This window comes from Dipteris shenzhenensis, chromosome 22 (genome assembly GCF_047967505.1).
Source record: "Dipteris shenzhenensis isolate YYH24624 ecotype China chromosome 22, Dip_SZ_1.0, whole genome shotgun sequence".
Lineage (NCBI taxonomy): Eukaryota > Viridiplantae > Streptophyta > Polypodiopsida > Gleicheniales > Dipteridaceae > Dipteris > Dipteris shenzhenensis.
Window position 1 is genome coordinate 38,857,171 of NC_141617.1, and position 25,322 is coordinate 38,882,492.

The 25,322-nt window shown below is 44.5% G+C and overlaps 1 protein-coding gene across 1 annotated transcript in view; it reads left to right on the forward strand.

Moving 5' to 3' along the window:
• CPSF100 (cleavage and polyadenylation specificity factor 100) overlaps nucleotides 1-25,322 on the forward strand; it is a 105,937-nt gene that overhangs the window by 41,517 nt on the left and 39,098 nt on the right. Inside the window, exons 9-11 of the mRNA XM_087393598.1 lie at nucleotides 5,516-5,623; nucleotides 10,575-10,833; nucleotides 11,174-11,367. Coding sequence (XP_087249724.1) covers nucleotides 5,516-5,623; nucleotides 10,575-10,833; nucleotides 11,174-11,367 — 561 coding nt within the window. The remainder of the gene's footprint in view (nucleotides 1-5,515; nucleotides 5,624-10,574; nucleotides 10,834-11,173; nucleotides 11,368-25,322) is intronic.

The following is a 25,322-nucleotide window of genomic DNA, read 5'->3' on the forward strand; positions in this document are numbered from 1 at the left end:
AAAAATATCATAAACCAGCATTATATTTCTCGGCTCCATTTAAGAATTCTTCTTCCCATGCTCTGGCATTCATGGCATGATCTACACTAGTGCTGCACATCCTTTTGTATTGAAGGCCACACATAACCCTATAGAAGTATCTTCTGCAGTGTAATCTTAAAAGCATAGTGTCCTCCACAAGGTCCTTCATGACTGGATGATAGTATATAATATATCTCCTCCCTCCACGGCACTCTCCTCAAAACCTGATCAACTCCTCTCATGTAAAGCTCATCATCAATCGTCATATACTATTTGCACTTCCGTATGAAGTGATCCTTCTGACTCTTCTTAAGCTCCTGAGGCAAATGTCCTGTAAGTAAGAAATCCACTACCTGAGCCAAGTATTCTCTGTTTTTTGTATAGTGGATTTTCAAGCTTTGCTATCACTGGATCTTGATCACTCATTTACTGAGCCAATTCATGTGCCATTTGATTATCCTCCCTTCGCACATGCTGGATATTCCATGCTGTAAACTGATGCAGCAGCCTTCTAACTTTGGCTAGATATCCTCTCAACTTCGGGTTTCTTGCTTTTCAACTTCCCAGGACTTGCTTCACCACTAATAGAGAATCTCCCTTAATCATTAACTTCTGAATTTTCAGCTTTAGAACCACCTGTAACCCTTCATATAATGCTACATACTCTTCCTCATTATTGCTTCCAGCTTCCAGATGTACTCCCTCCTTCTGAATCAACTTGCCCTCTGAATCACTAATCAAATAGCCTCCTTTAGCCTAATGTAAACTCTTCTTGTATGAGCCATTAAAATGCAAGATAGATGCTCTTGGAATGATAGCATGTTCCTCTTTATCTGTTCTCTTCTCTACTTCTTTCACCAAAATGGGACCTTCTTTGTATGTTAACAGATTCGCCAGTGCTGCTCTGGAAGTGCTTTTCACCAAAAATGAGAAATTATACTCTTGTAGCTCAACCAACCACTACATCATACCTCGAGAAAGTGTTGAATTATTAACTAGCTGAGGCAATAAAATGTAGCAAGTCAAAACAACAAATGGCTTCGAGATAAGATATGCCCTGAACTTTCTGCAAACATACACTAAACTTGACAGAATCAGCTTTGCCTCTGTATATCTTCTCGTCTTTTGTCTTAACTCTACTAGCATAATACACAGGTCTCATATAACGGGAGTCGTCCCCTTTTTGCAATAAGATGGCTCCCACAGCATCTGGTCCAAAAGAAGGGTTTACATAAAAGGTCTGAGAGAAATTTGTGGTCTGTCATTTGAGGGATTCAATGTGGAAATTTTGCTTTCAGTGGTCCATGGGAATTATTGGACTTTAGTGATATATGTGATGAGGAGTGGGCAGAGGTTGTTTGGCTTCCGGAGGATATGTGGCCAGAGGATGTTGAGTGTGACGAGGATTTTGAACGAATGTCTTTTACTTTGCAAATGTGATTGAGGGAAAATCTCTTGGAAATGGTAGGAAGAAAAATCTAGTTCTGTGTGATTTTCAAATTTATGTACTTGTGCATCGCTCAAAATGCTGATAAACACGTGAGAAAAAAAGCAAAAAATAGACCAATTGTAGTGACAAAAAAATAGACTAGTTATTTTGTAAATATTTTGGTTTGATATTTTCATCGATAACATGGGAAAAAGAGTAAAAAATATACCAACTCTAGCAGTAGAAATATCAATAATTTTGAGGTTAAAACCTCAAGAAAACTCTTTTACACAATTAAGTTACCTTGTTTAAGAAACAAAAGGATACCAAAGCATCAGAAGTTGAGAAGGATACACAGAGAGCTCTTGCTTGTGTTGAAGGAGGAGTTAAATAAGTTGCTCAAAGCTGGGCTGATTTATTCGGTGGAGCATTCAGATTGGGGCAGTCCCAGTGGTAATCGTTCCCAAGCACACAGGAGGATGGAGAGTATGCATTGATTACAAACCTCTTAATGCGGTAACAAAAAGCAATCATTATCCTCTTCCCTTTATTGATGATATATTGGATAGAGTGGTAGGGTATGAAAAGTACAGTGTGTGTGATGGATATTCTCGGTACTGCCAGATCTCAATTGCCGAGGAAGATCAAATCAAAACTACATTTATCACACCCTGGGGTTGCTTTTGTTATAGAGTAACACCATTTGGATTGAAGAATGCACTGGCATGGTATCATGAGAATACTGATGAACTATTAGCCCGTTTCATTAATAAATTTGTGAGAGCATTTCTGGATGATATATGTGTGTATAGTTCCAAGAGAGAGCATGCATGGAGGCTGGATCAAGTGTTCCACATAATGGATGATGTAGGAGGACAATTTAATCCACGGAAGTGTCATTTGGGATGCTCCAGAGTGAAGTTATTGGGACATATAGTGTCTCAAAATGGCATTGAACCTGATCCAGAGAAGGTGAAAGAACTTATCTTACTACCAGTCTTCTCTACATCTAAACAGTTGCAAACTTTTGTGCAAAAAGTGAAGTATATGACAAGGTTCATACATTTGGTCTCTCAGCTGTTGTACCCTTTGCAGCAAGCTATGAAAGAAGAGCCTTTGCAATGGAGTGAGGATTGTGAAGCAGTGTTCAATAGAGTGAAGGAAGTGTTGGGAGAGATTGCATCTGTGAAAGCTCTAGATTTCTCTTAGACCTTTTATCTAAACCCTTCTTTTGGGAAGTTGGCAAGCAAGAAACCCGAAGTTGAGAGGATATCTAGCCAAAGTTAGATGACTGCTGCATCAGTTTACAGCATGGAATATCCGGCATGTGCGAAGAAAGGATAATCAAATGGCACATGAATTGGCTCAGGAAATGAGTGATCAAGATCCAGTGATAGCAAAGTTTGAAAATCCACTGTACAGAGGGAGAGAATACTTGGCTCAGGTAGTGAATTTCTTACTTATAGGACATTTGCCTCAGGAGCTTAAGAAGAGTAAGAAGGATCACTTCATACAAAAGTGCAGATAGTATATGACGATTGATGATGAGCTTTACATGAGAGGAGCTGATCAGGTTTTGAGGAGAGTGCCGTGGAGGGAGGAGGTATATTATATACTGTCATCTAGTCACGAAGGAGCTTGTGGAGGACACTATGCTTTTAAGATTACACTGCAGAAGATACTTCTGTAGGGTTATGTGTGGCCTTTAATACAGAAGGATGTGCAGCACTGGTGTAGATCATGCCATGAATGCCAGAGGATGGAAGGGGGTACATGAGTTGGCGACTTTGAGGGCGGCCCTAAGATTTTGTTGAAGGGGAGATCCTTGGATGATGGCTATAGCAAGCCGAGGCGTTTGGCTGGCTCTTGGCAACAATGCATGATTGTTGTGGCTGCGTTTGAAGGAACTAGAACCGAGTTGTTTGTATATGTCTCGCTTTGGGTTGTGCAAGAGGATGGACGTGAAGATTTGATAGTTGCACGCAAACCAGCTGTGTGTCTCTTGTGAATATACAGGGGAGTGAATAGATTGCGAGTAGACTGCAAGAATAAACCATGGTTGGTCGTGTGTAGACTGAGAGGAATTCCAGTGAGTCAACTGCATACAGCACATGCACATCTAGAAGACAGCTGACTGCAGTACGGTTTCATAGGAGAGGCCTGTATGAAATACTTGGTAGTTGATGGTGCTTCTAGTGTGGGCTTTTCCCAGCAGTTGTTTTCGAAAGGGCTGAGTTCCACGATTTATCAGTGAAGTCAGTTGGCAACTTGAGGACCAAACCGGGACTGTTCAAAAGTAACCTTGTCATGGGATACATAAAAGTTGTTGCATATTTGAGATGTCATATTGTGTATGTCAGAGTCTTGCCTCAGTTTGATTGCATGAGTCTGTTAGAGTCCTGGAGTTGTGATACATGCTCTGGTTGCTGGGATATAGCTCCATCTATAAGCTACACACACTATTCTGATCCCATTGGGTCCTGGCCTTAAATACTTTTAACTGTTACAGTCAGAGGGATATGATTATATCGCTGGGGTGTGGGCCGGGGATTTGTGGTCTGTTTTTTGAGGGATTCAATGTTGAAATTTTGCTGTCAGTGGTCCATGGTAATTATTGGACTTTAGTGATGTATGTGAATGATGAGGAGTGGGCAGAGGTTGTTTGGCTTCCGGAGGATATGTGGCCAGAGGATGTGTTGAGTGTAGATGTATGTAGGGACGGGGATTTTGAATGAACGTCTTTTACTTTGCCCTTGTGTTGTCCAGTTGCTTTTATTGTGGATGAGGGTAGCTGTAAAGGCGGGGTAGGCCCTATCTTTTTTGTTCATCCAACGGGAGCTGAAAAAGAAGGTTTGGGCGCACAGATTTGCAGTTCTGGATGGTTTTTGACGTACGGATTTGCCTGGGGGACTGCCCACAGCAGTTTTGGACAGTGTGTGGCAGTTAGGATTCCGTACGGGAGGCTTGGCGTCCATTTTGCAGCTCCGTGGGCTGCTGGTACGATGAACAGCCAGCACTAGAAAGGCTTGTGGGCTGATTGCTCCATTGTTTGAGGGCCTGGCTGCTCACAGGGCCAAGTACACAGGCCACAAACTGCTTCTTGAAGGGGCTGGTCTCGTTGTATTGTCTCTTTCTCCTCCTTTTCCTCAGTCATTGCTGTTGTATGAGCAGGCTAAGCTGAATTACAGACAGGGCAATGCATAATAGGGGCTCGATTGCTCAAGCTCGTGCATGAGATCATTTGGATATTCCTTGATTGACCAGGGTAAGTTGGTTTTCTCCTCTTTATCCTTGCTCAGTTGGCAGGGTGGCTCATTGTGGATGCGCGCAGTTCTACTCCATGCTTCTAAGGATTGTGGGCAGGCTACCTATGCTTTCACCTAGTGCTTGGGTATTCCAGTGAGTGAGTTGACACTTGTCACAGTTTTGGGAGCTGTGGGACCCCGTTTGGGCTGCTAGTAACAGCTCCCAAGTTTTATGCAGGTCTTTGCACTGGAATGGATGCCTATTGTCATCGGGGTGTGAGAGAAGAGCCCGACAGGGCTAATGTTGGGATACTGATGCCTACTGAGAGTAGGAAAAGTACTAAATGCAATTGGGATTGAACTCATTGTGTAATCTTTTTGCTGGATTCTCCTATTAATAAAGAAATACCGAAAGGGGCACCAAGGGTTTGGGGCCAATCTGTGTCCTTGTAATTGAGCAGGAGCACTCTAGCTCCCCCAATCTGTGTTTGAGCTATTTGCTGAGTATTTTAGTGTGGAAGCTTTGGCTGGTTAGTTGTCTTTACCGCCCTCTTGTTGGCCGAGAGGGAGGTTTCACTTTGTCTTGCTATAAAACCTTTTGTAATCTTAGGAGAGCAAGCTATGTTGTAAATTTGAACTTTTCTACGCTTAGGAGAGCACTCTATGTTATGAATTGAAGGAGATCACTTGAAAATTAGTAGGTATTGTGTGAATTGAAATTATGGAGCTTCCGTCATGTCTTTTTGAATGTCCTCGCTGGTGATTGATAGTAGCATTGCTATGAAATTAATGTTATTATTTCTGAAATTGATATCAATAGGTGGTATTTTCATCAATGGCAAGTTTGGAAGCAGGCTTTGCAAGGGAACTTTTTGTGGAATGGGCAAATGAGGCAAAAAACTTGGTTTTGTTTACAGAAAGAGGACAGGTATTCAAAATTATTTTGAAGGAAATTGTTTTGATAGAAATAGAAATGAGATATTTGTCAAGGTTGATGATTGAATTGGATAGTTCTCCTTTATGATGTTTGTCAACTTTTGCTCAGTTCTATGAATCACACTCTGTGTTCAAGATGTATTGATTTAACTTTGCAAATGTCAATTTCTACCATACATTATGCTTTAGCTCCATGGAAGCCCATGTCAAACAAGCATTGTGATGGAGGAGGTCTAAAATCTTTTTGTTTCTCCATTTCATGACAAGAAGGTCTGCATGGCACATGATGCTAGCACGGGCATTTTTCCGTTTACTTAATGGGCTAAAAGAATGGTAGTAGTGTGAAGGATGATGAATGATGATGCATGATTAGGTCTGGTTTGTGCCTTTTGAGGCATTTTGGGACGCAATTTATTTATCTTGGTGTTCCCTCTCTTCTACGAAGCGTGCAAAACGTTGCACTTCCAGACAAAACATTATTAATTCTTGTCTTCTATTTTTTTTGTTTGGAAAAGTTGAGAATTTTTTGTTTTAGATTTGGAATTTTTTTCTTGGGAGGTTGGTTTTTTGTTTCTTGTTTGTGCGTATGTGTGTGCAATGTGTACTATAGTTATGTATGCGCACTATTTTTGTTTGTGTGTTTTTGGTTGTTTAATCATGTGTATGTGTGCGCACTATGCCCTAAAGTTTGTGTGTATATGTGGATGTGTGTGCCACAATGCACATACTATAGTCTACACCCACTGTTGGGCACTGATGACGTCAGTGGGGATGTCATAGTAGCTAGTCCCTGCTATGCGTGATGGAGTTTATGGTTTTCAATCTTATGAGTGAGGTATATGCTTCTGCCATATTAGCGGACATGCAAATTTCACGTTGTGAGTTTTCGTCCAAGTTGCGGCCTGTTGGTATTGCGATAATTCTTTCTATCTTAAATGGTGTGTTGCCCTATGAGCTAGATTTAGATTTAGATGCTCGTTTGGGAGAGACTAAAATGAAATCGTTTAGACTTCACAAGCAGTTGTAGCTTGAATGAAGAGATTTGGACTACCTTTTGATTAGCCTTCTCCTCTAGTGCTAGCCTTCGTCATGGCTGAGTTTGCACTTCACCTCCGGAGTGCCGACAGAAACTCAGTACAAAGACTTTGTATAAATGGATGCTCAAGTATGTGTGGGTGTGTGGATTTGTATGTGTGAGAGCATACTTTTATACTATAGTCTACACCCACTAGTCTACACCCACTGTTGGGCGCTCATGACGTCAGTGGGGATGTCATAGTAGCTAGTCCCTGCTATACGTGATGGAGTTTATGGTTTTCAATCTTATGAGTGACTATCGTGAGATTGAAACTGCACTATGTTGTGTTTTTAGAGGATGAGTTTGGGAATGTTCCTGGATTCATCTAGGTATATACATGTAATTAAAAAAAAAGAAACACATACCCATACAAAAAAATAGTGCATACTAAGACTATAGTCCACAATGTGTGCAATGTGGAGTGTAATTTATGTGTGCATGCGTGTGGTTGGGTGCATGCGAGGAGAGAGAGAGAGAGAGAAAGAAAGAAAGAAAGTTTATTAAAGTCTTCAGGAGACCGTGAAGGTCTATGAGACTAAAGATAACTGATACAATGAGCATAACGGTGGCGGTCTCAAAACGGGCCAGCCAACCGTTTCTACAAAAAAGAGGTTATGAAGGATGGTGTGTCTAGTCCTGATACAAAAAATATGTGTCTACCTCCAGATGATACAAAAAAGAAGGGGGGGGGCACCAAAAATGGGGCAGAGGGGGGAGATACAATATATATGTGTAGGTGGTGATCGTCAGAGACCAATCATAGAGGGACCGTCAAATGGGAGGCCGGAAAAAACCTTGCGATAGATTATTGGCCTTTGACGTCACGCGGCCTAGTCGAGCTCGATCATCGGGGGCGGCGGGTGGCCCTGTGTATGAGGGCAACGGTAACCCCGATGGGGCGGGCAGAGAGCAGAGACGAGATGTCATGGACCCCGATGTGTGAGTCTGTCCGCTGGCGCAGCTGTCGTGGCTCTAGCTCTCGCTCACGTCCGCGTCGTTGGCTAGACTGAGGAGAGGTATCCTGTGACTGGAAGAAATCAGTGATGGGCCGCTGGGTGTCCTCACGCTGTGTGTGCTGCGCGTGTCGTCGTGCTCGGAGAGAGGTATCTCGGTGGCGAGTCATCTCATGTAAGAAAGCGGCTAGGCATCGCTGATCCGGGAACTGCAGCATGTGTGGGAGGGGGCCGAATTCGTCGCGGAAGAGGCAGTGGTACCGGCCTCGAATGGCATAATAGATAGGACATCTGAAAGCAAAGTGCTCCTCCGACTCGATCTCTTGCAAGTCGTAAAGTGGGCAAAGGCGGCCCTCTCGTGGGATACCCTCTGCGCGTCCGCTCTCGATCTGCAATCGGTGTGACGAAACCCTAAACTGACCTAGGGAGATCCGGAGCGCATGTGGTAGATGAAGCTGTGTGTAACCCGGAGGTGTGATGAAGCCCTCCTGTGAGATCTGGGGGCAATGTCGGCGGTAGAAGTCGAGCTTCACAGGAAGCTCGGAGTGAAGAAACCATGTCCGCCAGGGGTGGAGCTGGAGTAGATCCGCTCGAATGAGTCGGTTGACGTCCTGGTTAGTGGGGGAGAGGGGAGATGGTGGAGCGTCGAGGCTGTACTGAAAAGGAGGCAATCGGTCTAAGTCGAGGCCCAATCGGGTGAACCAACTGGAAAGACGACTATACCAGCATCGCTGGTCCCCATCAACAGATAAGGCCATAGAGGAGGATAGGGCTAGCCAAGGTAGGCGGAGGCGACCGTCGGCGGAGGAGCTGAAATCCCTGACTCTATGGAGATAAGTGATAGCCTGGAAAGCCGCATCAAGCTGTAGGGGTGAGGCGCCGAACTCTGCTAGAATGATCTGGTGTGGTACTGATGGTTTGCTGCGGATCATCCGAGCAAACATCAGTATCTGTAGGCGCTCGACTCGAGCCCACTCTGTGTCGGAAAGGTCGGCTCCCCACCACGGGCTACCGTACATGCCTGCTGGGCGGACCAAAGAATAAAAAAGGAGAGACTTGGTCTGCGGGTCCTGGAAGTGGGAGTGGTAGCACTGTCGCTCCTGCCTGGCAAGAGCGGCGTAGCCCCGGCTGATCCTGGCCTGCATTGCCGGGCGCATCGTGAAGATCGGGCCTGAGAAGACAACGCCCAAGTATGTGTAAGAGTCAACTATCTCAACAGGGTCGCCAGCGAAGAGGAACTGCTCTCGGTGCATAGCGGGTCTGGAAGTGTTGAAGATCATCACCTTGGTTTTCCCAAGGTTGACAGTTATGGGATTTTAGCCTATTTCCTCTCCTACCCAGACCAGCGGTGTTTGGCAGGTTTCATTCATGAGGCACTTAGACACCGCGAGAGGATACTCCGAGCACGGAGACAGGAGCAGACTTCTTTCTCGGTTGATCCCTCTCAGAGCTCTATCACGGAGTTCTTTCAGCTAGATCACATGGATCCCAATGGGTCGAGGCCTCAACATGACCGTTACCCGGAGCCCGTGACCCGACAGCTCAGACAGAGGGTCGACACACAGGTCACACTTGAAGACATCCCCTCCTTGTTTAGAGTCGGGGAGCCCGACCGACGGAGGTCACAGTAGCCCTGGTTAGACGCAGAGCTACGACCAGGAGATGTGCCAGGACCGCACCTCTGAGTGGCCGACAACACTCTATTGCCGACTTCATGCCTCCATTGCCTCGTCCATCCTGATATCTTGCTGTTGCTGGGGATGATGATGCTGAGATTGATATATAGTCGACCATCGACATGACTATGTTGTACTTAGGACTTGGTATTGCCATTCTGCATTTTTGCATTTTGCATTGGTATGGACGCTCGTTTAGTAGCTCCACTACCACAGCTCGTTGTATTAGGATTTTCACAATGGGTCTTCCGAAGACTTTAATAAACTTTCTTTCTTTCTTTCTTTCTTTCTTGCAGCCCACCTTGCAAGTAGACACCTGAGCTTAACGTGGTTCCTGTAGGCATCGTACCAGGTAATTCCCTTGTCCCTTTTCACAGAGGAATCTCATGGTCAAGTGCAAGCAAGGGAGCACTTAGATTCTACCAGTACTGAATTTCCTAATATACTCAAAAAAACTTCTGTATGACAGAAGAAAGAACAAAGCGCACAATGAGGGAGGGGAGTTCCTGTTTGAAAGTCTTCTTGCATCATGACGTGAGCAGCTACTGCTATTGATTTCCATGAGTTCCTCCTTAATTACATCTAGTTACCCCCATGTTCTCCACTATCTTCCCATATTAGAACCATCACAAATATCCAGCTCAGCTAGCTGTCACATGAACATCCTTGGATCTTCCTAGAGCAGACATGTCACGGGCTAGACCACCGGTCTCAACATCATGATGCTCAGCCATAACCCTCCATGGAGATTAGGACCCTCGGCACCCTAGGCATTCCAGCTTCGAGCTAAGCTACTAGTTATGTCAAGTAATGAGCAAAAACTTGCCATATTTCCTCTGTGGAATTCTGTCTTCAGCGTTTGCAATGGAGTTGTTGTCAATCACCTTGAGTATTTTTTTAGAAAGATGCTTTAATTCTTTTTTTTCCTATGTTTTTTACCTTGGATGTACGTACTTGTATTAAAGACCCCTAAGGATCATTTTGAGAGATCTCAGCACATCTTTATTTCATTCTCCTCCCATATTTTTGCAGCGTTTTGCATTGAGTATCTGTTAAAATAAGTTGACTAGATGAGAAGCTAAGCCTGGAACCTCGGTGCTTATCTATATGAAGTACAGTAGGCAAGTTGAGAATGTGATCCTCCAATTTTGCAACTCAAGTATTCTTTTTGGATTACATCATTGTTGTTTTTCCCACTCATTTGATGCTAGCTTGGTTGTATTATGACTTGAACAGTTTGGGACTTTAGCACGTTTGCTACAATCTGAACCTGCGCCAAAAGTTGTAAAAGTGACAATGAGCAGAAAAGCTCCTCTCACGGGTGATGAGTTGAAGGCCTATGAGGAGGAACAAACTCGTTTGAACAAGGAAGCAGCTCAGAATGCCATGAAGGCACGAGAAGAGGAGAGCAGGGCATCGACACTAGCTGGGACAAATGGGGCCTCAACAGATCTAACCATAACTGAAGCAATTGGCATGCAGCCCCCAGTAGAAGGTTGAGTAAATAAATTCGTACATAATGCGTTTCACGTGTGCAGCTGTGCAAGTATTTGATTTAATAAGTTACGAAGGAAACGATGGAAGGCATGCTTGGTATACGTAAAGACAATCTCCAATTACTGTCTGAACATGCCTCTTAGATGATCAAAATTCTAAGACTGTGATGATCAAACATTAGATTGAGTGATTCGTCTCAAGATGAGGCAAGATTATGCGTGAGGGTGGATACTTCATCAAGTTCCAAGACTTTATGAGTTCCTAACTGTAGTTAGAATTTTGTGTGGGCCTTACAATCAAATGGTGGTTTAAGCAAAGCTATTGTGAATGTGTTGCAGGGACAGTTTCCTCTGGTCGCAGCCTGGTGCATCGTAGTGTGTTGACAGATGGCTTTACTTCATGTCCTACAAGTGTTGCACCTATGTTCCCTTTTGATGAGAATACTCATGAGTGGGATGAATATGGAGAGGTGGTATATCCAGATGAATTTGTGTTGAAGGAGGATGAGATGATGGATATGTCCATCACGCATGTAAGTATAAATGTATTGCAAAGACCGCAATCGTCATGTTTTTGTAGCGTCATTATTTCTTTGGGTGATGCTTCTGTCCATGACTTCCAAAACTTCTGTTGCAAGTGAACTTCTATGACATCCCCACCCAAAGGGTACATCTGTAGGAAGGTATTTGCCTCTTTTGAAACCTGTGCCATGGCCTCCTTCTACCATGATTGTGATATCTCTTGATTGCTTTTTTGTCCTTTGGATCTAGCTCCCAAGCCTGACATGGGAGCCTCTTGGCTGGCATGACCTTCACCTCGTGGATAGATCTGATTGCTCTCTTCTGAAGTAGCTCCAAAGGTAGACTCACAAGTACTTCCTCAAATTCCACCACCATATTTTTGATGATCTGCATGTGCTCTCCAAATATGTGCCATTCGTGATTGGAAGGATCTCCAGCCTTTGTATTAATGTTTTCAAGAATTTCGTTACACCCATGAAAGAGGACTGTTAGTTTTGGTCAGCGTGGTCTTTTCTTGTCTCTATTACTGTAATCCAAGTATTGCATGGGGACTTGTCTCCGAGGGGAAGCGACCTATCCCCATCACAGACCCGGGTATGGGGCACACAAACGCGACATTGCTCCATGATGTCCCGGCCCATGCACCACTTGGTATGTCCTCCCTGCATCAGCCCACCACATCCACCTTCTTCACCGCATTGAATGAGCGGGCTGCTTTGCGTCGACTCTATAACCGGAGAGCTTAGGACCACAAGGGGTTACGGACTGAGCACTTAGCACATGGACATGTGGTCTTGGTCCGGATCTTAGTGCAAATGTTCAACCATGCTATATGTCATGGCTTCCCTCTTGCTTGGAGTACCACCACTATGCCATTACTTAAAGCAGGGGACCTTATGGATACTGGGCAGTGGGAACTACCAGACTCTCATGATTGGTCAAATATTGGCCAAGATTTGTGGGTTAGTACTAGAGAGAGAGACCAGTACCCACAGAGACACAGAGAGAGCGGGCTTTGAGACAGGTAAGGTTTTTGAGACAACACTCCAGTCCCATGATCTCGTATGATTAGGAGACTTCAGGCGATGCAGATTCCCAGAGTCATGATTTGGTGGGTGATAAGTCTGTACGAGTTAGTTAGTGGGAGAGTATGTGTCCCAGGAGGTGAGATTGGATTTAGAGCACGATTGGAGTGAAGCAAGGATGCCCCCTCTTAGTGACACTCCTTAGGCTCTACATTGATGAGATCATGGTCGCCAAGGAGGTGAGGGATCATTGCTTTTTGTTGATTTGATGATACATGTACTAGTGGATGATATAGTCCTCATCCTCTTCAACAGTAGGTGAGATCGACTATTAGAAATGACACCTACAGTGGAAGACTGATAGATGGCCTAGGAATTTACACAGAAGTGTTTGACTAACTTCTTTTACTTTGTGTATTCAACATATATGGGTGCAAGCCACTGTTGGGCACTGATGACGTCAGTGGGGATGTCATAGTAGCTAGTCCCTACTATGTGTGATGGAGTTTATGGTTTCAACCTTATGAGTGACTATCATGAGATTGAGATTGCACTATGCTGTGTTTTTAGAGGATGAGTTTGAGCATGCTTTTGGATTCATCTAGATATATGCGTCTGCCGTATTAACATATATGCAAATTTCACTTGTGAAATTTTTGTCCATGTTGCAGCCTGCTGGTATTGCGTTTAATTTTTTCTATCTTAGCATTTTTTGCTTGGATGCTTGTTTGGGAGAGACTAAGTTGAAATTGTATAGTCTTCACAAGCAATCGTAGCTTGAATGAAGAGAATGCGGACTACTTTTTGATTAACCTTCTCCTTTAGTGCTAGCCTTTGTCATGGCTGAGTTTTCCCTTCATGTCGGAAGAAGTGCACATAGGAAGCAAGAAGATGGAAGCTCAAGCTCAAAGAGTACTTGCTATAATGAAAATGATGTACAACTGAATGGAGGCTCAAGAGAGAGCCAACAAAACAAAACCCTAGGGCTAAATGCCCTACCTAGACTAAGTGTCCTAACTGTCCTAGTTGGTACATGTACTAAGTGTACTAACTGACTGCAACTAGGCCTACAAGGCACATACGAAGGAATGAGTGGCACCTATGGATAGCCCATAGAATGGCCTACAAAACTTCCTCCATGGTATGGGCTGAAGTATCTTGGACATGGCTCAGGATACCTGAATATCTAGTGTCATGGTTGCATATGTTCATCTTGTAGGGATATAGCAACCTATGACTGTACAGATTACAACAGATCAAGTCACAAAAGGTACTAAGTTTCAAGCTTGCTGAAAGGCTTCAAACTTAGGTCAAGGTAGAGCCTTCGTAAAAAGATCTACCAAGTTGTCTTCAGTGGGAACATAAGACAACTGAATTTCACCTGCTGATAATCTCTTTGTGACATAGTGATAGTGAACCTCAATATGCTTTGTGCGAGCATGGAAAACGGGATTCCGTGCAATAGCCAAAGCACTTTGACTAACTCTGAAGATGATGGTAGGAGCGGTCTGACATGCATAAAGATCTGCAAGTAACTTCTGGAGCCAAACACACTCCATTGTAGCTGTAAAAGTTGTTATGTACTCAGTTCACAGCTAGAAGTGTTAGAAAAGAGAGAGTGTGAGAGCAAGAGAGCTGAACGTAGTGGTTGCAATAGAAGAAGTGAGTAATACAAGAAGTGGGATGGGTTTTGTCTAAGTGACAAAACCTTATCCTTCACTAACCGTAGTTAGTGAACTAACTGTGGTCAGGGGGAAAAACCTCTAAATGAGGGAAAAGTGCCCTTAACCTAGTTATTACATTACATTGGTCACTGCTGAATTATAATAATAATTCTAACACCCCTCTGCAGTGCCAATGTCATGAACAAATCACCAAAAGGAGATAAGTTCAGGGCACTGCGAAATGCCTCAAACTTTTCACGTGGAAGTGCTTTGGTGAAGATGTCTGCAACATTGTCATGTGTTGACACATAGATCATACTCATCTCTCCTGCATGCAACTTCTCTCTGACATAGTGATAGTGAACCTCAATGTGCTTCGTGCAAGCATGAAACACAGGATTCTTTGCCACTGCTATAGCACTCTGACTATCAGTGAGAATCGGAGAAGGACCCTCCAATGAAAGATGAAGATCAGCAAATAAATGACGCAGCCAAACACATTTAACTGTCGCTGTGAAAGCTGCCCTGTACTCAGCTTCACATGAGGAGGTAGCCACTGTAGACTATTTCTTGCTCAACCAAGAAATGCAAGCATGTCTTAGAAAGAAACAATTCCCACTGGTGGACTGCCTAGTATCATAGTCTCCAGCCCAATCTGAGTCAGTGTAAGCATGCATCTGCAAGTCGCCCCCCCTGGGAAACATCAAGCCAAAAGACTTTGTACCTTGCAAGTAACGGAAGATGCATTTTACAGCCTGCCAATGCATAATCTTTGGGCTGTGCATATACCTGCTCACCTGAGAAACTGAAAACTGAATATCAGGTCGTGTATTGCAGAGATAAATGAGGCATCCAACAGCGTGACTATAGAGTGTGACATCAATTGATTCACCCGCATCATGCATTGTAAGCTTCAGCCCCGGCTCCATGGGAGTGGACATAGGCTTGCAATCATGCATGTTGAATCTGTCCAAGAGCTTTTGAACATACTTGGACTGAGACATAACAATGCCACGTTTCTCTTGAATAAACTGGATCCCCAAAAAGAAATGTAACAAGCCCAAGTCTGACATATCAAATGTAGCTTTCAATTGGGCCTTGAAATCTGCAATTACTTCCTCATTTGATCCGGTCAGCAGCATGTCATCTACATAAAGAATGATGACCAGAATATCCCCCCCATCCTTCTTGATGTAGAGGGTGCTCTCAGTTGGACTATTGTGCAGTCCCTTGTTGGTCAGAAAGGCATCAATTTTGGCATACCATGCACGTGGGGCTTGTTTCAGCCCATACAAAGCTTTATTCAGCTTGCATACTTGAAGTGCATTATCTGAAATTTCAAAGCCCGGAGGTTGTTTGACATAAACCTCTTCCAACAAATCTCCATTAAGGAAAGCTGTTTTAATGTCCAACTGATGAACATTCCATTCAAAATTTGCAGCCATGGCTATAACTGACCTGATGGTTGTCATCCTGGATGTAGGAGCAAAAGTCTCCTCATAATCTATGCCCTTTTTCTGAGCATATCCTTTTGCAACCAGCCTTGCCTTGTACCATTCAATGGACCCATCTGGCTTTCTTTTGACTTTGAAAACCCACCATGTACCTATGGCATTCTTACCTGGTGGCAAATCCACAACATCCCAAGTCTGATTTTCATGAATGGACTGCAACTCATCGTGCATGGCATTCATCCAATGCACATTATCTTTTGCTTCTTCAAATGTCTCAGGCTCCTCCTCATCAAGAAGAGTACTTGCATAAGTTGATTCAACTGAATGAGCTCCCTCCATCTGCCTTACTGCACTGCGAGTTTTGCCAGGCAATGGAGCTTCAAGTCTACTCTCCCTGAGAGTCTGAAGCAACCAATGCGGGGCTGTTTTGGCTGCGTGTATCTCTTGAATTTCTTGCCTGACAACTTCATCCACACCCTGAGGTTGTACCAATTCAGCTGGGGGCTGAATGTGTACTTGTGGAGCTGGCAGAGGTTGCTGTAAATTCTGATTTTGAGCGGGGGAACCAAATGCTATAGGAAGCATCCCCTCAAACACATCATCTAAAGAGGCTGGAATCTGAAATTCAGCATTTGTATGTGCAGAATTTTCAGAGAATATGACATCTCTACTGGCAAAAATCTTGCGTGTAGCAGGATTGTAGAGACGTTAGCCTTTGCTTTGTGAACTATATCCCACAAAAATGCATTTTAGTGCCTTATCTGACAACTTGTGTCTGAACTCCACAGGCACGTGGGCATATGCAACACAATTAAAAACTCTGAAGTGGTCCACTGAAGGCTTTCTCCCATGCCATGCCTCATAGGGAGTGATTGTCTTCAAAGCCTTTGTAGGAGCCCGATTTAAAATATAGTTTGCACCCATGAGGCCTTCCAGCCAAAACCTGTGCGGCAACTTCTTACTTGTGAGCATGCATCTATCCATTTCCATGGCGGTTTGATTCTTCCGTTCAGCTTTGCCATTCTGTTGAGGTGTAAGCCTCACTGTAAGCTGATGCATAATGCCTTTTTCTTTCAGAAATGTCTCAAATTCATGAGACATGTATTTTCCCCCTCGATCTGTGCGAAGTGTCTGCACCTTGAGTCCTGTCTCATTTTCAACCATAGCCACAAAGTGTTTGAAATGCATAAACACTTTTGATTTTGCCTTGAGACCATAGACCCAAGTGTAGTTGGTAAAGTCATCTATGAATGTAACAAAATAGAGATAACCCCCAAAAGCAGGTGTCCTCATGGGACCGTAGACATCACTGTGAATAAGCTGCAATTTTCTTGTAGCTTTCACTGCACCATCCTTCTTGAAGGGAAGCCTATGCATTTTGCCAGGAATGCAACCTTCACATGCATGAGGAGGAGGCGACTCCAAAGGAGGAGGCGACTCAAAGCATATTCATTTTCTTTGTCTCTGACTGCACACTTGTCATCATCAAAAACAACCTGAAATCCTCCTCTATTGAGTGAGGACACTGAAAGCAAATTCTTCTTTATACCTGGCACATAGAGTACATCTGAAATTCTGAAATCTGTGCCATCAGTGGATGTGAGAAGAATATCTCCCACTCCACACACTGAATGAGAATAATTATTTGCACAAGTGACCTTCTTCTTGGTGGGTGAAGAATGCAGAGTTACAAACAGATTTTTCTTGGAAGTGATGTGCTTTGAAGCACCACTATCAAAATACCAAGTATGTAGTGTCTCATCAACACTGAAAGAGCATTCATCCTTTGAAGGATCATAACTGCAAGTCAAAAAAGCATATGGGTCATCATCATTAGTGGCTGTAGTATCTGAACTACCCACTAAAAAATCTGAAGTGCAAGTCAAAAAGGCATAGTGCTCTTCAACCAAGTTGGCTGCAACATCTCCTCCATCATGGCAATGTGGACCTGATGCATCTGATACAACCATACCAGAATCCCTTTTCTTTTCTTTGGCTATGCGCTTCTTGCACTCTCCAATATAATGACGTGGCTTCTTGCAAAATGATAGATGCCCTTCTTTTTCTGTTTGTTTGTATCACCCTGTGCCTTATAAGAAGGCTGTCCAGAATCAGCTTTATGCTGATGTGTGGGCTGATGGGCATGTGGCTTATGCTGCCCTTTATCCTTGGAGAGCATAGCATGCTTGAACTTGGAGAGCATAGCATGCTTGCCAGCCCGGGTTGCCATATTTCTGCGTGTTTGTTCCTCCTGCAACAGAAGCCCTACCAACTCGTGAAAGGAGAGAGGATTGCTGCCCCCCCTCAATGACAAATTCAGCGAGGTGTGGAAACCGAGATAGGACTCAGGAAGAGAGTTCAGAGTGGTGGAGATCATCTCTAAATCCGGAATGACTTCATCAATGTTCAGCAATTGCTCTCTGAGATCCTGAAGCTTCGTGAGGTGAGAATTCATGGAATCTCCCTTCTCCATATGTGTATGGGAAAGTTCTCGCTTCAGAAAGGAAACCCTGGCATCGTTCCTTGCTGCAAACATACTCTCAAGTATTACCCAAGCTGCCATAGATGTCTTGCATGACCGAATATGAGGTATAATGAACCTCTTGACAGAAAGAGAAATTACTGAAAGAGCTTGTGCATCTCTAGAGTCCCATCTTTTTTGCTCTGCTGTGGGAGCTCCTGGAGCGGCTGTTCCAATCACCTGTGCTGTATTTGTACCTCTACCCTTGCCTCCAGCTGTAGGAGTGACAGGTATAGGCGTTGTATCTGGTCTTTCTTCATCTCCATTGACATAATCCCAAAGATTTCTGCCAACCAAGATGTTGCGAACCATGAAACTCCACAAGGAGTAGTTGGTGCCATCCAACTTATCTTCTTGTGTGAGAACCCCGAAGAGCTCATTTGAGTTGTTCTGTGCCATTTTTGCCAGATTAACTCAGAAATACAGCAAACTGAACAAGCTTCCTGGGATGTAAGATGCACAAGTAAAATCTGCAAAGAAAAATATGCCCACAGTGACAAATACTGTCACAGCCTGTCAAAGGCTCAAAATGCACCACACTGCTCTGCTCAATGCCCAAAAATCTGCAAATAGAATCTGCAAAAAAAAGGCAAAAGTCTGCAATTTGACTTGTACTGAGTCCAAAACTGTTTGCAAACTTCCAAAATGCCCTTTTACCTATAAAATTGCAACCCAAATGCAAAAGCCCCAATTTCTTGTGGGAAATTGCATACAAAAGAGGGCAAATGGTCTGAAAGCCCCAAATGTTGCACAAATTGCACTCAGCCTGCAAAAGCCCCAAATTTCACTGCAAAATTGCAGTGTGATTGCAAAAGCCCTAAATTTTGGACAACTTGCAATTTCTGCCCACAAATACAGAATGCCTCAACTTCTGTGTAAGATCTAAGCCAAACAATGGCTATCTGTAGATAATGCTTGCCTAAAAACAACTGCTCGAGTACCTGCAAGAATATAACTTGCACAAAAGTGCGGATGCCAACCAAAAATACAAGGGTCTACAAAATGTACAGAAATGCGTACGTGTACGGATTTGCAGAAACCTGTACGGACGGTAGCTGTACGGAGTACGGACAACCAGCGCAGTCAGGTGGTGACACGTAGTACGGAATGCCTGTGTACGGATGTCTGTGTACGGGCGCTTCTGTACGGATGTACAACACATTGACGAGCTAATCGATGGTATGGACGACGTACAAGATGTATGGTTCGCACATGCGAAATGCAGGCAGTATGGGTGACCGTACTGTTGTACGGCAGTTGTGCAACGAAGGTACGGTGGTACGCAATATACGGAATGGCGGCGCAGGTACGGCGGTGCAGGAGCTGTATGGGTGTACGACGAGTGTATGGGGCTGTACGAAACTGTCTGTACAACTTGTATGGACAGTAGCGCAGGAGTAGCGTACGGACGAGGAGCTGCAGCGCAGAAGTCGTACGTTGTACGGTGATTGTATGGTGCAGGATAGTACGGCTATATGGACGGGATCTGCGAGCAGGGAGCTTGGAGCTGGGAGAGCAGGGTAGGGAACTAGGAGTAGGGTCTTGCTGCTCTGATACCAAATGTTAGAAAAGAGAGAGTGTGAGAGCAAGAGAGCTGAACGTAGTGCTTGCAATAGAAGAAGTGAGTAATACAAGAAGTGGGATGGGTTTTGTCTACGTGACAAAACCTTATCCTTCACTAACCGTAGTTAGTGAACTAACTATGGTCAGGGGGAAAAACCTCTAAATGAGGGAAAAGTGCCCCTAACCTACTTATTACATTACATTGTTCACTGCTGAATTATAATAATAATTCTAACAAGAAGTAGCAACTGTAGTCTGCTTCTGGAGGCCCAAATGCTGAGTGCCTTTGAGATACCTGAAGACACGCTTCAGGGCTTGCCAATGGTGCGTAGAGAGGCTGTGGATATATTTGCTCAACTGTGAGACAACATATTGAAGATCAGGTCTAGTATGGCATAAATAAATCAAACAACCAACTGCTTGCTGCTGTTGATAGAGAAAGAAAGAAAGAAAAAAAGTCTATTAACGTCCACGGGAGACCAAGAGGTTTATGGCACAACATGAAAACCATCTAGTACATCAGCTTAGGGAGGGCACAGGGCAGCTCCCATGGAGTGCAAAGGCAGCTCCACTTTATTTAAAGTACGTACTGGATAACCTAGATAAAACATACACATATATAGCTGGCCCATAGATCAGTTTAAGACTGAGAGTCCTTTGTTTTTTATTTGAACTCTTTAATAAGTGCTACTGCTTCATGGTATACTGCCCATTTCCCATCTTTCGTGGCAGCCTTGACCTTTGCTAATTCCATTGCCTTGTTCTTGAGTTGAGCTTGTGCAAGCTCCTCAGCTATTCATACTTTGGTACCCTTCAGCTTCTAAGATTGTCGGAGGAGCTTGATCCGCAAATATTTTTACTTCAAAGTAAGGATGGCATGATCTTTAGATTGTCCAATAGAAGCTGGTTTGGAGAGTGACATCACATGCACGGCTGCCATCCTCAAAGAGAAGTGAAAACCAGGCTCTAATGGTGTGGATACTGGCTTGGAATCCTCAAACTGAAAACGCTGCAAAAGCTGTCCGATATACTTGGATTGTGACATAAAAATGCCCCCCTCACTGTTAGCAAATTGGATGCCTAGATAGTAATGCAAAAGACCAAGATCAGACATAGCAAATGTCTTCTGCAATTCAAACTTAAAGGCTGCAATTTGCTCAGCATGTGTCCCAGTCACATGCATGTCATCCACATAGAGTACTAAAATCAGCAAATCCGTCCCCCTCTTGCGGATGTAAAGGGTAGCTTCAATAGGGCTGCTCTGAAAGCTAAGTGTGAGCAAATGAGCATGTACCAAGCCTGAGGTGTCCGCTTCAATCCATAGAGGGCTTTCTTTAAGCGGCATACCTTACTTTCAGAACCTTCAACCTCAAAGCCAGGAGGTTGGGAAACATAGACCTCTTCCTGCAAATGCCCATGAAGGAAAGCTGTCTTGATATCAAGCTGATGTACCTCCCAATGAAAGTGGGCAGCAAAGGCAATAACAATGCGAATAGTAGTGATTCTGGAAGTAGGGGCAAAAGTCTCCTCAAAATCAATGCCTTGCTACTGAGCATAGCCCTTAGCAACAAGACGGGCTTTGTAACGGTCCATTGAACCATCAGCTTTCCGTTTAATCTTATAAACCCACTTAGTTCCAATGGCATTGCACACAACTCCCGAGTGTTATTCTGATAAATAGAATCCAATTCACCTTGCATAGTTTTCAACCAACAATCATGATGGCATAGCTCTTCATTGCATACTGTAGCAACCACCAATGCACAAGCAACCAAAGTAGCAAGCTCTTTGCGGACAGTTGCTCTAGTACAGGCTGGCAGAGGAGTATCCTGTTTGCTGTCTTTTATGTGTCAAGGAGCCAATGGGGAACCTTCTTGGGCTCTTGTTTGCTGACTTTTATGTGTCAAGGAGCCAATGGGGAACCTTTTTGGGCTCCTGTATTTCAGCTTGCTCTTGGTCAAGAGCCTTGTGCAATGTCCTAATCAAGCTGAGGCATATCAGGTTGTAAATGGGGCTGAATATCATGCTGCACATGTGGCTGCAAATGACCAACAGATGTAGGAGCAGCAGCCTCAGATGTGGCATCATCATGAGCATCTGACGGAAACAAAGGCATCAAGCTGTCACAGAGATCTGGGGCATCAACAATGGGTTGTCTTTGACAGTCCAGCAAAGGCATAGAGGAAGATTCATCAAACACAACATCTCTATTGACAAAACACTTGCCCGTGTGGGGCTGGTAGAGCTCATAGCCCTTGCTCTTTGAGCTATACCCAATAAAAATGCATTTGACAGCTTTATCATCCAACTTGGTGCGTGTCTGAGAAGGCACATGGGCATATGCGAAGCATCCAAAAGTCCTCAGGTGAGAAATCCTGGGCTTATGACCAAGCCTCATAAGATGTGATGGTCTTCAAGTCCTTTGTGGGACATCTGTTCAAAATGTAATTAGCACACATAACGGCTTCCAACCATAACTTGTTAGGCAATTGCTTGCCTTTCAACATACACATGGCCATCTGCATCATTGATCTATTCTTTCTCTCAGCCATGGGATTCTGTTGAGGAGTGTAAGTCACCGTGCACTGATGATGAATGCCACGTGAGGTTTAAAAAAACAACAAACTCCTTTGACATATATTCACCCCCCCTATCTGTATTAAGGTGAGCAATTTTCAGCCCACTCTCATTCTTAGCCAAGGCAATAAAATGCCTGAAGCATGCAAAAACTTTATATTTGGATTTCAAAGCGAAAATCCAAGTATACCTGGTGAAGTCATCAATGAATGTGACAAAATAATAGAATCCCCCAAGAGCTCTCAACATTGTGTCAAAAGCTTTGTGAAAATTCACAAAGCAGCAATAAACCCTCTGTCTTCGTGACCTGGCCTCCTCTATGACACCTCGGAGTGTGAGTATGTGATCTCTTTGGAAGGCCGCCGGCTAACATGTGTGTCGAGAGTTGATGCATAGATCTTGGACATGACATGTCCAATCATAATGGTCTTGTAGTTTTCCGGCCTATGGGATCCCCTACCTTGTGAATGGGATTGAAAGTGTTAAGGGTCTAGGGGTGAGGGAAACCGGTGCGAACCCTTCGTTAAAAAGCTTTGCTAAGATCGGGGCCAAAGTGTCTATTCCATATGCAATGAACTCAATATGCAGGCGCTCATGATCTTTCACTCGGCCATTGTAAAGCTTTAGGGCTGTGTATTTGACCCCACTGGCAGTAAAAAGTGTGCAAGATGTAGGGCGTTGTGAGTGCGAGAGATTGGGTGTTGGCTGGCTAGTTACATCATATAGGTGCATGCATACGAGTGGTTTCCATAAGAGTTGATGGGGCTTGTAGCACTGTCGCTCTACTCGTGCCAGAGCTCCCTAGTGTCTTGTAAACCATGACGTAGGTGCATGGACCATCTTGAACACTAGTCCGGTGAAAGCTGTCCCTAGCTAAGTGTAGGTCTGTATGCTCTCCATTGGCTCGTAGAGAGAGAGAGAGAGAGAGAGAGAGAGAGAGAGAGAGAGAGAGAGAGATTAACGTCTGCAAGAGGCCTCGCGGGCCTATGAGACAAAGTGTGAATCCAAGAAGTACCTCATACAAGCCACTGAGGGCTGAAGCAAAGGGTTCACTAAGACCCTTGCTGAGAACTTAAAAGTGAAAACTGAAAGCAAAAGCTAAAATGCTAACATGCTCAGCTAGTGAACAAAATACTAGAGTAGCAAAGAAGCGTGTCAGGCGCTCAGGGCTAGCATTCCTAGTACATGCTCAGGCTCCATATATCCAGGTAACCTGGTGGCACTTTGATGAGATGTTAGAAGCTCTCGTATCTGTGTCTGTCGAGCTGTCTTGCGACGTCGGGAAGGGCGTGGTCTCCTCGATCTGTGGATCCGGTGGGCTATGCGTGTCGTCTCTGGCGGTTGCCTCTGAGAAGGGATGAGATAGGCCGGACCTCGATCGTGCGTACTCTGGGCTCTCTCTGTGTCGCACGTGGAGTGTGTCCCTCGTCTGGCCGTGTCGTGGTGGACACTCCTACTACTGATCCACGATGCTCTCATCTCATCAAGCTCCTCTCCCTCAGCTATATTGGTAGGTGACTCAGATGCGTAGAAGTTTGTAACAAAAGTCTGTGATTTGTTGATGGTGACCTATGGCATCAGTCCATGCTGCTCTCTGGCCTATTGCATCAGTGTGTCTCTCTGTCGGCGCATCTCAAGTAGGTAGAGCCCAACACAGACCTGATCGTGAAAATGTATCAGCCGTGTGAGTGGGCTAAAGCCATGTCCCTCCTGAAAGAGTTAGTGATATCGTCCTCGGATCTCATAGTAGACTGGGCAAACACATAGAAAATGCTCCTTCATCTTGATCTCCCCCATCTAGCATAGTGTGCAGGTTCTCTGCTCGCTGGGTATGCCTACAGAGCTCTCCCTCAATCTGCAGTAGCTGATGTGATGAGACTCGTAATTGACCAATGGCGATTCTCAATGCATGTGAAACTCTCTTGTCCTCAGGATACTGAGGTCTGATGACAAGACCGTGCTTTGAGATCCTCAAGAAGTGATCATGGTAGAACGGGATCTTGGTGGAGAGCTCCTCCCCCCCCAAGCCGTAGATGTATGGAGCTGGAGGAGGTCCAACCGTATGATACGGTTGATCTCATCTCGTGGGATCATCTCGGGTGGTGCATCCAGACTGTACTGAAAGGGAAAAAGTCTGTCCATCTGAATGCCGTGACTACCAAACCATGTGGATATCCGTGCGTACCATGCCATATCAACAGCACTCTCTGAGGACTCTAATGCTAACCTCGGTAGTCTCCACTACGGTAAGGACCAAACTCTGTGGAGGAACGTCATTGTCTGAAAGATGGCATCAACCTAGAAAGGGGTCATGGCGAACTCTGCCTGTATAATCTGATAAGGGATTGAGGGTTTACTCTGAATCATCCTGGATCCCATGGTCACCTGTAGTCTCTCAAATCTCTTCCATTCCGTCGCTGAAATATCACCCCCCCAAAAAGGTGTTGCGTACATGGCAGTCGGTCTCACCAATGTGTCAAAGAGCCAGCCCTTTGTCGGGGGGTCCTGGAAGTGTGCCTGGAAGCATAACCTCTCTAGTCTAGCCAGAGCACCCCGTCCTCGTGTGAGTCGTGCCGTACCCGAATGGATCATCGTGAAACGTGGTCCATTGAACACTATCCCCAAATATGTCCATTGGTATAAATGGATGCTCAAGTTTGTGTGGGTGTGTGGATTTGTATGTGTGAGAGCATATTTTTATACTATGGTCTAACCCCACTGTTGGGTGCTGATGACGTCAGTGGGGATGTCATAGTAGCTAGTCCCTGCTATGTGTGATGGAGTTTATGGTGTTCAACCTTATGAATGACTATCATGAGATTGAAACTGCACTATGTTGTGTTTTTAGAGGATGAGTTTGGGAATGTTCCTGGATTCATCTAGGTATATAGTCTCATATGGGCTGTGCCCGCTAGTGGTGACCTCTCGCGCATAGGATGATGTGTATGGGGAAAAGTAACATACTGCAATGACGGTCGGTTGTGTGTTTGGTAACTGGACCTGAATCCACATGTGTCGTGCATGCTCCTCCCTTCGTATCATAGAGAGGAGTGGCCTCAGATGTGATTTGAAGAGAACAGCCACACCTCTAGATTCTCGTACCCGACTATCCCTCCTCAGTTCCCTCGTGTGGGCAGACTCCCATGTGTATCCTGTCATTGT